General features: G+C 35.6%; 2 protein-coding genes across 2 annotated transcripts; one reads left to right on the top strand and one right to left on the bottom strand.

Annotated features, from left to right (window-relative positions):
* The first annotated feature begins 698 nt into the window (after positions 1-698).
* On the top strand, positions 699-5,179 carry LOC122279632 (LRR receptor-like serine/threonine-protein kinase FLS2). Its single transcript, XM_043090380.1, has 2 exons — positions 699-4,416; positions 4,564-5,179. The coding sequence occupies exons 1-2, from the start codon at positions 1,272-1,274 to the stop codon at positions 4,905-4,907; spliced, it is 3,489 nt and encodes a 1,162-aa protein (XP_042946314.1). The 5' UTR covers positions 699-1,271; the 3' UTR covers positions 4,908-5,179.
* A 2,080-nt stretch (positions 5,180-7,259) lies between these two features.
* Positions 7,260-11,671, bottom strand: LOC122278432 (chlorophyll a-b binding protein of LHCII type 1-like). The gene is made up of 2 exons (XM_043088621.1): positions 11,330-11,671; positions 7,260-7,801 (listed from the first exon to the last, which is right to left on the bottom strand). The coding sequence occupies exons 1-2, from the start codon at positions 11,598-11,600 to the stop codon at positions 7,260-7,262; spliced, it is 813 nt and encodes a 270-aa protein (XP_042944555.1). The 5' UTR covers positions 11,601-11,671.
* Between the last annotated feature and the right edge of the window lie 2,419 nt (positions 11,672-14,090).

The following is a 14,090-nucleotide window of genomic DNA, read 5'->3' on the forward strand; positions in this document are numbered from 1 at the left end:
ACATATTTAAGCATTAAAATAAAAGAAAATCTCAATACGTGTCTTTCAAGTGGCTTATCAAATAAAACACGTCGACTTATCATTAATTTATACTTTGTATACGTGGGATTTCTAAGTTTGTATACTTTGTATAATTTATACTTCGATATTAAAATCATATACCATAAAAATTTCGATTAAAAAGGATAAGAAACATTTGATTGTAAGACAAAGTATCTCAAGTCCTCAACCAATTTTGTATTTATGAGGAGAATAAACTCATTTTGATAGAAAATAATTATTTTTACTGTAAATTAGTTTTCTTGAAGAGTCTTAAATAAAGGAATGACACAACATTTGATCTCTCCCTTCCCTTTAATTTGGTTAAACATTTGGTCGAGTGGTCTAAGGCACCTGGAGTTTTTCCTTATGAAGGACATCATGCATGCTTGAAGCAACCAAAAACTCCATACTAATATATCAATCCATCACTGCACCGTCAAACTACCTACACCCAATCAAACCCGGCCCTCAAGAAAAAGATAAGGAATATTATTGAATATTGATCAGAAATGGCCACACATACAAGTCGGTAGCCATGAACTCAATCTCCATTTGTTTCCGGTATCTCCTGTCCTTTTCCTCCACTTGCTTAGCACGAGGCGCAGAGCCGCGGCCAACCCATTGTTTTGCCCGTTACTTGCAACTTGTTCTTGTTCTCGTGTTTTTTAAGTACTGCTTGGTCAAAAACCGCGTATACCACACCACTCCAAACTACAATGCTAGATTTCAAAGATCAGGGTGCTGCTTCTGCAATAGTTGCTCCACTGACACTTGTTTAGGAATCTTGGTTTTTAGCTTAGATTAATGGACTTTTCCCACCATCCTTTATTGCTACTTCACTCATTGGTTCCATCCAGCTAAATGAGTAAAGGCAACTTGATGTATAGTATATGAAACCAAGATATATGAGATTTGTTTCCACATTATGGAAGGAAAAGTGGGCCATTTTTTCAGTTGTACCTCCATTAGCTTTTGGATATGTTTCAAGTAGTGCTGTATTATCACAACTAGGTTTGCCAGGAAAGGGATTGTCATGTTTAGATGACCTCAAAAATAGGTTTCTTGTTATGATTCAGAGAACCGAGTTTTTCTTCTATGCAGTGACAAAATTTGTTTGGAAAGAGTCAAGGTTTGTGGCGTCAACTATTAGCTGGTTTTTTATTATAAATGCTTCTTTCAATTCATCTTCATTCTTCCATATATCAGTATCTAGTATTTGATCTATAGCAATGGCATCTAAAAGTATCAGTTTGGCAATAGTCATAACTTGTGCTGTTCTAGTGACTGTTCTATCGGAAGAATCAAGCTTAGAAGTTCAGATTGAGGCTTTGAAGGCTTTTAAGAGTTCCATAAGAAATGATCCATTTGGAGCACTTGCGGACTGGACTGACAGCACTCACCACTGCAACTGGTCTGGTATTGTTTGTGACCCTTTATCAAATCATGTCATTTCTATTTCTTTGCTTGAGAAGCAGCTCAAAGGTGAAATCACACCATTCCTTGGAAACCTGACAAGCCTCCAGGTTCTTGATTTAACTTCGAATTCCTTCACTGGCCACATTCCAGCTCAGCTGGGACTTTGCTCCCAGCTCTCTCAGCTTGTTCTTTATACAAATTATCTTTCAGGTCCAATTCCACCAGAACTCGGAAACCTCGAAAATCTACAGGTACTAGATTTAGGGGGAAACTTTTTGAATGGAAATATCCCTGAAAGTATTTGCAACTGCACATCATTGATAGGAATTGGTGTCATTTTTAACAATCTCACCGGCACAATCCCATCAAACATGGGTAATCTAGCTAATCTTCAAATTTTGGTTCTGTATGGGAACAATTTGGTTGGTTCTATCCCTGTGTCCGTTGGTAAGTTGGAATCTTTGCAAGCTTTAGACCTAAGTCAAAACCGATTGTCTGGAGTAATACCTCATCAGATAGGGAACTTGTCAAATTTAAAGTATCTTCAGTTGTTTGAAAATTCCCTTGTTGGAAAAATACCCTCTGAACTAGGTCGCTGCAAAAAGCTTGTTGGTCTAGAACTATACATCAATCAGCTCACTGGAAACATTCCCACTGAGCTTGGAAACTTAGTTCACCTTGAAAGTTTGCGGTTGTACGAGAATAGGTTAAACTCTACCATTCCCACCTCCTTACTCCAGTTGAAATCTTTAACCCATTTAGGACTATCAGAGAATGAGTTAACTGGAACAGTACCCTATGAGCTAGGATCATTGAGATCATTGCAAGTTTTGACCTTACATTCAAATAAGTTAACTGGGGAGATTCCTTCCTCATTGACAGACTTGACAAATCTAACGTACTTGTCTATGAGCTTCAATTTCCTCACAGGGAAGCTTCCATCTGATATTGGATTGCTTTACAATCTGAAGAACCTGACCTTGAGCTCCAACCTTCTTGAGGGATCCATTCCATCTAGTATCATCAACTGCACCCATCTTCTAGTCATAAATTTATTTTCTAACAAAATAACAGGTAAAATTCCTCAGGGTTTCGGGCAGTTGCGAAATCTTACTCGCCTAGTGCTTTCAATCAATAAAATGTCTGGGGAAATCCCGGATGACCTCTTCAATTGCTCGCAGATCCAAACTTTAGATTTGTCAAGGAACAATTTTAGTGGACCGCTAAAGCCTGGTATTGGCAAGCTTTCTAATCTCCAGGTATTGCAAGCCCATACAAATTCATTCACAGGGCCAATCCCACGTGAGATTGGCAATTTAAGTCAACTTATCATCCTATCAATTGGTGGAAATAGTTTTTCAGGCCTATTTCCATCAGAATTATGTAATCTTTCTCTCCTTCAAGGGCTGTACCTGAATGACAATGCGCTAGAGGGTGCAATACCTGATAAAATATCTGATCTGAGACAGCTTAGTGAGCTTGCGCTGATGTTCAATAGGTTCGAGGGTCCCATTCCGGATTCAGTTTCAAAACTTAAGCAGCTCTCATATCTAAACCTCCAAGGCAACATGCTTAATGGGTCCATTCCAAGAAGCCTGGAGCATCTTAATCGGCTGATGACTTTGGATCTCTCCCACAACCATCTCACAGGATCAATACCTGGATCTGTGATCGCGAGTATGAAAGGCATGCAGATATATCTGAACTTCTCATACAATATCTTCTATGGAACTCTTCCAGATGAGCTTGGTATGTTGGAAATGGTACAGGCTATTGAAATCTCAAACAATAATCTTTCGGGGATCATTCCTAAAACACTAAGTGGCTGCAGAAATTTGTTCTCTCTTGATCTGTCAGGGAACAAACTTTCTGGTCCAATTCCAGCTGAAGCTTTTACTCGAATGTATACGCTTACTAGCTTGAACCTTTCGAGGAATAATTTAGACGGTGGAATCCCTGAAGACCTAGCAAGTCTAAAGCACCTCAACTCCCTGGACCTTTCTCAGAATCAGTTGAAGGGCATTATCCCTGAGTGCTTTTCTAATCTTTCCTCCCTGAAACATCTGAACCTTTCTTTCAATAAACTTGAAGGCCATGTTCCAGATACTGGAATCTTTCGACGCATAAACACTTCCAATTTGATGGGAAACCCAGATCTATGCGGAACTGAATTCCTCAGGTCCTGCAGACAGACGAGTTCACATCAGCTATCCAAGACGATCGTGTTAGTTCTTGTGGTACTTGGATCTATATTTCTACTTTTGCTTCTAGTGTTTGGATTTATAATCCTCAAATGGCATACCAAGTTATGCAAATCAAAAGGGGTTGAAAATCCTGAATCAGATTACACGCCAGCATTGATCCCATTGATCCTCGAGAGGTTTGAAACAAGGGAATTAGAAAATGCTACCAGTTTCTTTAATGAAAACAACATTATCGGAGCCAGCAGTTTGAGCACTGTGTACAAGGGTCGACTAGAAGATGGGAGGATTGTAGCTGTGAAAAAGCTGAATTTGCATCAGTTCTCTAAAGAGTCTGATAAGTGCTTCAATAGAGAGATCAACACCCTGAAACAACTGCGGCATAGGAATTTGGTGAAGGTTCTTGGCTATGCGTGGGAGAGTGGAAAGCTAAAGGCCTTAGTTCTGGAATACATGGAGAATGGGAACTTGGATACCATTATACATGACCCTAATGTGGATCAGTCAAGGTGGACTTTGTCAGAGAGAATCAGAGTTTTCATTTCCATTGCAACTGGGTTGGACTACTTGCATTCGGGTTATGATTTCCCAATAGTTCATTGCGACATGAAGCCTTCTAACATTCTTCTGGATGGAGATTGGGAGGCCCATGTGAGCGACTTTGGAACTGCTCGAATCTTAGGTGTTCACCTTGAAGATGGAAGCAGCCTTTCCTCGTCATCAGCATTTGAGGGCACTATCGGCTACTTGGCACCAGGTAATTCCTTCTAGCCCTTTCTCACTTTCGAAGTTTATCCCCATTCTACTTCCTATCAATTGCAAAATCATCTCCTTAATATAAACTCTAAGAAAACAGCATTTCTCAGTTCCTACTAAACTGACAACATGTTTGTTTTCTTACCAGAGTTTGCGTATATGACAAAAGTCAGTACCAAAGTAGACATATTCAGCTTTGGTACAATTGTCATGGAGTTTCTAACAAAACGAAGGCCAACGACACTCACAGAAGAGGATGGATTGCCGATCAGTTTGAGGCAATTGGTGGAGAAAGCTCTTGAAAATGGAATGAAGGAGGGTCTTCATCACATTCTGGACCCCATGCTCGTGCAGAGTATAGCTAAGGAGCATGAGGAAGTGCAGGAGGAGCTACTAAAACTAGCATTGTTTTGCACCCACCCAAATCCTGAGGATCGACCCGACATAAATGAGGTTTTGTCTATCCTTCTGAAGCTTAGCAAGCGCAATTAGCACCAAAACAAGTGCTAGCAGTGCTCTCTTGCTCATGAAGATTATAACAATGGTTTGCAATAACACTCTGATGCTGTTGCCCCTTAGATAACAGAAAGGGTCTACATGCAGAATGAGTGCAATATCATCAGCCCTGCATGTATGCTTATATTAGCATTATAGCTTGATCTACACATTACTGTTTGATTTAGTGATGGAATAAAGATGAGGAAGTGTAAAACACTTTAGTATGATTGGTTGTTAGAATGAAATCCTTAAGTACTTTTTGTTTATGTTCTTTCATTTTACAAATAAAAATTTTATGTCCAGTCACTTTTAATTAGATATTTTTTTGCGCACTCCACTTATGTGATTGATTGAATATTAAAAAAAAATGAATACAACCAATCATATCAGTGAGATGCACAGAAAGTACGCAAAAGTAACTATATGTAGCATTACTCTTTTATAAAAACTAAAGAGCATATGAAGTTGAGTTTTGTTCGAATTTAGAAAATAGATAGATATATAAAGTGAACCTTATAAAATTCATTAATCATTAAATACAATCCAAAAAATTCAAGATTGAGCAAGTTTGCGAAGCATGGCATGGCATTGACCTTTTAAACGGAAAATTCTATATACCAGATAACTATATGTAGCATTACTCTTTTATAAAAACTAAGGGGCATATGAAGTTGAGTTTTGTTCAAATTTGAAAAATAGATAGATATATAAAGTGAAGCTTATAAAATTCATTAATCATTAAATACAATCCAAAAAATTCAAGTTTGAGCAAGTTCGCGAAGCATGCGTGGCGTTGACTTTTTAAACGAAAAATTATGTATACCAGATAACTTCCAGATGTGTGACATTTATCACTATTTGATGATATTTTATTAGATGATTATTTATCATGGATGATTATTACTTATCATTTAATTGTAATAATGTAGCACATCTGGCATAATGAGATGAAAGTAGAATAAGAGCGTAATGTATACCATTCCTCATCTTTAAATTATTAGAAAAAATGATTTTTTGCATGTTAGTTTACATACTATCACAAGTTTTCCGTTAAGTCAGGGGGATATGGAATTAGTTACGAACAAGAGGCCACAATCCATTCATCCATTTAGAATAATAATAGGCTTACTATCCTATTGCCACTCTTTTACTACTCATTTTATTTTTTAATTTTTTTTACTCAATAGTTAAGAAAATGACTATTAGTGAAATTGTATATTTTTTAAATTTTTTCTTAATGACTAAGGATGTTAAAAAAATATTTAAAGGAAAATAATAAAAAATAATAAAAATTTCAAATACACTAAAGTAGCAAATGGGTGGTAAGAGGATAATAAGCCTATCATCATCCTTTGTAACAATTAATTGTCTTTGTTAGTACTCTATGGCACATCCTTTTTATTCTATATCTTGATAGAAAATTTTGGTCACTCACTATGTTATGGGCACCTAGGATTTGGTCCCATACAACGTGATTTTTCTTGTTTTGTTTTTTTAATAATCATTTGTGATATGAATTAATAAAAAGTAGTTCTTGGAGTTCCTGATCCTATAGTTTTCTTAATCATCAACATTTAAAGTAAATACGTAGCAGTCTATTGAATTGCCACTCAAAAACTTTTATTCTTTTAGAAAATTAATAAATAACTAATAGGGACATTTTCTAATTAACTTATGCCATTTGAAATTAATTCCAAAAAAATATTGCACATGAGCCGACTTCTACGTATCCTTTCGAAAACAGCTACATACAGAAAAATATTACATAAAGTAAACCCACAAACTGACGTGACTTCATAGAATCTGTTAGATCTACTTTATAATAAAAGTAACTTTATAATCTGGCACACCACATCAAACCATATCAGTTTGTAAATTTACTTTTATATATTCCCTTTGTGGCTAAAATATTTTCCTATCCAAAAACATATCGGTTTTTTACCCAAATCTCTTATAATTAAATACAATTACAAATCAAATGAAGACATGTTAAATAGCTTCATCTCGGATTATAAATAGAATTAAAAAATATAATATAATTAACCATTTCCGCACACTATAATAGTAATAATAATAAAGACGGGATCACGAATGAGATAGCTTATGCTATTATGATGATGATGATGATGATGATGGCTTCACTAGACAAAGCAAATTCCAATTAAAGGAAATATTAAAAAAAAAAAACAGATGAGTTGGGAAATAGAATAATAATGGCATTCATCATATTGGTAGTACAAGTAATTCACATTTAGTGCTCTTCTTCAAACCAATTTACATCACTGATCTCAAATTCACACTCAAATTGGAGGAGAATAATTTCATGGGGTTCACAACATTTGTTGCTCACATTCCGGGGACGAAGTTGGTTGCATAGGCCCAGACATTGTTGTTCACAGGGTCGGCAAGGTGGTCGGCGAGGTTTTCCAAGCGTCCCTTTCCAGTGACAATGGCTTGCACGAAGAATCCGAACATGGAGAACATAGCCAATCTTCCATTATTGAGCTCCTTCACCTTAAGCTCAGCAAAAGCCTCTGGGTCATCAGCAAGGCCCAAGGGATCAAAGCTTCCACCTGGGTAAATTGGGTCAGTCACTTCACCCAATGGTCCACTAGTAATACGGTAATCCTCAACAGCATCCATCAAGATAACTTGTGTGGCCCATATGGCCAAAATGCTTTGTGCATGGACCAAGCTTGGGTTGCCCAAGTAATCAAGGCCACCTTCGCTGAAGATTTGGGCTCCAGCCTTAAACCACACGGCCTCTCCAAACTTGACTCCATTATGGGCCAAGAGCTCGGGGAAGACGCATCCAAGGGCTCCAAGCATGGCCCTCCTAGAGTGGATGACTTCAAGTTCCTTGTTCTTGGCAAAGGTGTAACAGCCCGCTAGAAATTCAATTGTGAAATTTCTATTAACTTTAAGAACCTCGTGAAAACCCCATAAGTTTTCACGAATCCATTAATCATATAGGTTTTTGTCTAATTACATAGTTAGTGTTATTATTTACTATGGTATCAGAAGTGTGTTTTTGATTATTGGAGATAGTTAGAAGTGTCAAAATGTATTATGGTTTGTGCCATTAGACTCGGAGGGTTATTTAAAGTCTTATGGCGCAATAACATTTTTTTTATATTTTCGGTCAAAACGTCTGTTTAAAACTGTAGATATTATTGGATAAAAAGAAATATCTTGAGGTAATTTTCATGAATATTATTGGGTAAAAATATTTTGAGTTGATTTTTATAGATATTATTAGATAAAATATTATGAGATAATCTTTTATAGATATTTTGGGTAGGAGAAAACTACACTCAACTCTCAACTCCAGCCTCATCTCTTCCATATCTCATCCATAATTATCTCCAGCCACCTCTCCCCACGAAATTATCTAATTACACCTTCCAATAAAAGATTATCAAACACTCTCTCTCGGACAGCTTTTAGGAGGTCTTTTGCACGCCCATTTCGAAGCTGTTGTAAGTGTTTTATCATAAAGTCTCCTTCATATAAGTTGTTCCTTTTTGAGTCTAGTTTACATGGATATCTTATTTTCCCCATTTGAAGATCATTTGGTCAGTCAAATATTGTATAAACTATAGAAAGGTCATTCTGGGAGATAAACTGGAGAATATGTTATAGTTTGGAGTTTTTGACCAAGCTAATGGATAGATATTGGTCCGAAATTTTTATGGAGTATTGTTAACATGTATATGTGACTATTGGTTGAGGATTTTTGCATGATTAAAGGTTTTGATGAAAGATTTACTTAGATTTAGAAACTTAGAAACTGGAAGAAGAAAAACAGTTTCTGTTTTGAGAAAGTTTAACTCTTTGGTGGTCTAAACCTATTCTAATGACTTTAATAATTTTATTGGAGGATCCTAAGTATCTTATATACATGTTATATTATTATTTTGAAGATATTTGATGTTAGTTTCAAAGATATGAAATTTTATGCAAAGAGATATTCAAACAAGCCAAAGTGTGGATATTCTTGGCTAAATTTATGTTTTGGTTAATTTCTAACCATGTGATCTTGAATTAGAAGCTTATATATGTTTTAGGACATCTTTTTAAACCATGTGATGGTTTGGTTTGAAGATCATATATTTATAAGTCATAGATCAAGATATTTATCAAAACTAGTTGAGGAAAAAGTTTCTGTTTTTGGATTAAGTGTAAAACCAAAAACTCCAAATGTTATTTTGTGATTTTGGTGACTTTGGTTTGATGATTTAAAGCATGGTTGATGTTAGGATGATATTATGAATATGTTAGAAGTAAGATTTGATTTTTTGAAACTCTTGGAGATGTTTTGATTTAATGTCAAAACTTGTGATTCAAGTGCTTGGATCTTTTTACAAAAAAGTTTGGTGTTGATTATTAGCTTTTTCTAAATGGATGTTTTAAGTATGGTTTTGAACTTAGGATTGGAAGATGTTTGTTGCAAAATTTTGGTTTAAGCATGAGTTTTGAAGTTGGAAGGAATTGCAACAAAAATAAAGGGAAATGGCCTATGGATGTTTCAACCATAGTGTGTTCTTCATAGTTATGTTTTGTTTTAAATTTTTCTGAGTTGATATTTAAGTTTAGGATAAAATTTACATGAGGAATGTAAATTTTAGAAACTTTTAGAGTTAGTATGCAAAATCCTTAAGTTATGGGTAAAACAGTCATTTTTCCACATGTAGAGAGTAAAATAAAAATTTTACTCTTTAAGTTAGTATTTTCCATATTTCAAATTATTAGTGATTTAGTTCTAACTTTTAGAATTACTAATTACAGTTCCTCGTGATCGCACTTGAAGTTTTATAAGAAACGCGGAGATCGAGGTAAGTTAGCTTTTAACTTACTAGCAGTCTACTGTGTATGTGTGCTAAATAAAGGAATTACAGTGTATGTATGTGTGTTATCATATATGTCATGCCATGCCAAGTTATCACGTAATTGTCTATTATACAGAATTTATTCTGTCATCAATTTTTTATCTGTTACATAATATATTCTGTCATGTATTACTGTACCTTACAAGTACGTCATGCTAAGTATGCCATCTATTACATGTATGTCAAGTCATGTAATATTCACTGTTGCAAGTATGTCATGTTAAATATGTTGTCTATTATATGTTATGCCATGTTACGAAATGTTTCTATCTCAAGTTGGTCATGTATTCTAAGTTATGTTCAAGTCACGTTATGTTACGTCAGGACTTCAGTCCTTTCGTATTCCAATCACATTTCATCTTGAGTACAATATGATGTGTAGAATACATGGGGCCACAACAACTGTGGAGTATGTATTTAACTACAATTGTGATGCGTAAAATACATGGGGCCACAACAACTGTGGAGTATGTATTTTTCATGTTAAGTCAAGTTTGTGTAGAATACATGGGGCCACAACAACTGTGGAGTATGTATTTTTAATGTTAAGTCAAGTTTGTGTAGAATACATGGGGCCACAACAACTGTGGAGTATGTATTTACACGTAGAATACATGGGGCCACAACAACTGTGGAGTATGTATTTTTAATGTTAAGTCAAGTTTGTGTAGAATACATGAGGCCACAACAACTGTGGAGTATGTATTTACACGTAGAATACATGGGGCCACAACAACTGTGGAGTATGTATTTACACGTACAATACATGGGGCCACAACAACTGTGGAGTATGTATTTACACGTAGAATACATGGGGCCACAACAACTGTGGAGTATGTATTTTTCATGTTAATTCAAGTTTCAGAGCAAGTTCATGCTAAGTCAAGTTTCAGATCAAATTCATGTCAAGTCAAGTTTAGTTCATGATTCAATTTAAGCTATGTCAATTATGCTATGTTGTACGCTAAGTTATACTTTAATTACTTATGAATTTGATTATGCATTTATGCTTTTACTGTTATACATGCATCATTAGTCTGTATGGAAGTTTTTTGTTAACTTGCTGAGATTTGTAATCAAATCTCACTGTGGTAGTCCCAACTACCATTCCCCCCGAATGGTAGATCTTGTTACAGGACCTGAAGGAAGATCAGGAGCTGACCAACTAGATACAGTCGACTGAACGACGGTGCGTCGTTAAGGTTAATATAGTAGTTAAATTACTACTTGTACAATGGAGTTGCATCTCCAGTACTTTTAGATCATAACTATTTTGGAATAGTTCTGTGATCTTAGTTATTCAATGTATCTTTATATATGAAGTATGTTTTAAGTATTTGGGATATTTTAATTTGGTGCATAGTATTGCTAAAGAAAAAAATTATCCGCTGCGAATATTGCATAATGTTAGATGCATGTTAGGATTATTGCATCTTATATGTCATGAACGGGGGCAGGTAACCTTGTGTTGCATGTCTCGACGCTTCAAATGTCCGTCCAATCCCAAACGGAATTTGGGGGCGTCACAAAAGGTTTCTGGGTCAGCTGATAACCCAGCAGTGTCCCAACCGTAATCACCGGGAAATTCTCCGGTAAGGTAGGATGGGGGCTCACCAGAGAAGGGGCCCAAATACTTGACACGGTTTGGACCGTACCATGGACTTCCAGAGGAAACAGACTTGGAGGTAGCTTTCCTCATGGTGATGCATCCAACACCAAGCTCGGAGGTGGATGGAGTAAGCTTGATTGCCTTGCCAGCGAATGATGGAGAAGAGAGAGCCATTGCTGAAGCAGCCATTGATGTAAATTGCAAAGAATAGCGTAAGAAACAATAATGGGAGAGAGGTAGTGATGGGTATTTTACTATTTGTGTTGGAGCTTGATGGGTTTTATAAATAAATAATGATAGTCTTACCACAATTTTACCACAATTTTACCACTTTTTTTAATTTTTTAATTTTTAAAAAATTTTTCTTTTACTTAATGATTAAGCAAGTGACTATCACTAAAATTATATATTTTTAAAATTTTTTCTTAATGGCTAAGGATGTTAAAAAAATACTTAAAAGAAAATGATAAAAAAATAAATACACTATAAGTGATAAAGTAGTAGAAAGAGTGGTAAGTGTATTATTATCCTTTATAAATACGACTTGGTTGGGGAGGAAGCTAGGGGTCCTTATCTTCAAAAATCAATATCTATATTCCCATTGGTTGTAACACTTGGCGATTTTAATTCTCTTTGTCCACTAATTGGCACCCTCCGTATCACTTAGCCCCGTTGATTACTTCTTGTCCAATAAACGATTGCCACTTGTATTACACGACAGATACCATAATCCACGCAAGTAGAAAATCCATCTGACACGTTACAAGAACCACTTACGTGGATTCCCTAAGATTTTCAAAGCCAAGACAAGATTAATGGTTTTAGCCTAAACTGTGTTTTTGGCAAAAACAAGTAACAACCCTCAACGTTATGTTTGTTGTAGGGCTGTTCATCTGGGCCGGATTTTATCCGACCTGGCCCGGAATCCGGTTATACCGGATTCCGGTTCCGGTTTTCAGCCCGGGTCAAATCCGGGCCGGAACCCAGATTTGAAAAATCGGATTAACCCAAATTTGGAAAACCGGATTAACCCGGATTTAAAATCCGGTACCCGGGTTTTATAAAGTGAAAAATAACCTAACCTAATTCTCTAGCCGCCGCCCCCCTCCCTTTCAGATCTCTCTCTCTCAACAAACTCTTCTAAAATTTCAGCAAGCTGTCGCCATGCTTAGGCCCTTTGAATGGCAATATTTTGGAGCTCCAATGCTTAGAAGAGCTGTCAAGAAGGCACTTAAAACATTCTCGCATTTTTTTACCCTGCTCCGGTAATTTTTCATCTCTGTTTATTTGAAGCAACGAATTGTACCTAGTTTGTTTGTCATATTTGACTTTGCTATCTGCTCTATCTTTGACTTTGTTATATGCGATGCCAAACGATGGAAGTTCTTTCAGATCCAAGGGATTATAAAGTATTTCCGATTGGGTATGTTTTCCTTCTTCCCTCTGTTGTGTTCTCTATTTGTTGATTTTGGATTTTTTTTTTTTTTTATGAGAATGTTTGAATGTTTGAGTAGTATTTTTATGTAGATTTGTTTGAGGAGTATTCTATTAGCTGCAAAATGCTAGAGCCGTGGGTAATGGGTTATTATTATTTGGAAAAATGGGTTTAGATCTGAAAAATGGGTTTGTTGAAGAATGGTTTTGTTGCTATTTAAAACTCTAAAAACAATGAGAAATGGAGATCACGAAATTTCACAACAAACCCATGTGAAGAGAGCTAGGGTTTATGTTAGTTGAATACTAATCCATGCACTTTTTTCCCCTCTTCACTTATGATGTACCAATAAATCTATTTTCTATGCTTTGCTAAATAATATCATTGTACTGTTATTTGATTCCTTGCTTCTATTTTCTATGTGCATCAAGATATGACACCAAACAGATCAAAAGGGGGGTAATTTTTTGGGATCTATTAATTGTTGAGAAGATGGTTTTGATTTTCCTTTTTGAAATTTTAAGGCCAACGAGATGCCTCATCCAGAGGGGGGTAATTTTTTCACCTACCCAATCATTTTACTGAAAACATACAAGATGGTTCGCTTTCATGAGTGATTCAACACTTACTTTTTTCAGATGTTTGATTAAACTGATCAGTTGCAATTCTTCCCGTTTGTAAATTGTTAAGTGACCCTTACATTTGGATGCTTTTCTATATTAAACTAAGACAGTGTACACTATTATCCACTGAAAGTATCCATAGTCCATATTTTTTAGAGTACTTGTTTTCAATAAATATATTACCTGATGTTTGGTTCAGCAATAGTGGCTTTAATGGGTTTAATTTCAATGATTTTCTTGTATCTTTTTCTCTTTCTAGTTAGGTGTTTTCTAGTATACATCCTGCCTACTTGCATGCACCATTTGCCTTTTTAATATTTTTTTAAGAGTGCCTTGTATTCAAATTTTTATTATTGAAAAAGAAAGGTGTTGGGTCCAGCAAGGAGATTTTCATTACTGTAATATCTGACTTGCACAATAACAAGCATGATTATGCAATATTTATTGGCTTGCATCTTAACATGTGGTATATATTTTGCTTACTTTATTTGTTTCCTGTTTGTTGATTTTGGGAGATCTCAGAACAATATATATTGAGAACCTTGCTAGCTTCTGAGGGCCGGAAATATTTTTTTAATATCTATCTAACTTAGTTTATTATATATCTAACTCTGTTTTTTA

This window comes from Carya illinoinensis, chromosome 10 (assembly GCF_018687715.1).
Source record: "Carya illinoinensis cultivar Pawnee chromosome 10, C.illinoinensisPawnee_v1, whole genome shotgun sequence".
Classification (NCBI taxonomy): domain Eukaryota; kingdom Viridiplantae; phylum Streptophyta; class Magnoliopsida; order Fagales; family Juglandaceae; genus Carya; species Carya illinoinensis.

Bases quoted from the DNA above. Each gene is read 5' to 3' on its own strand.
- LOC122278432 (XM_043088621.1), bottom strand. From the start codon at position 11,600: ATGGCTGCTTCAGCAATGGCTCTCTCTTCTCCATCATTCGCTGGCAAG. The intron at 7,802-11,329 runs GTGACGCCCCCA...TTGAATTTCTAG, and splicing joins AGCTGACCCAGAAACCTTTT to CGGGCTGTTACACCTTTGCC.
- LOC122279632 (XM_043090380.1), top strand. From the start codon at position 1,272: ATGGCATCTAAAAGTATCAGTTTGGCAATAGTCATAACTTGTGCTGTT. The intron at 4,417-4,563 runs GTAATTCCTTCT...TTTTCTTACCAG, and splicing joins TATCGGCTACTTGGCACCAG to AGTTTGCGTATATGACAAAA.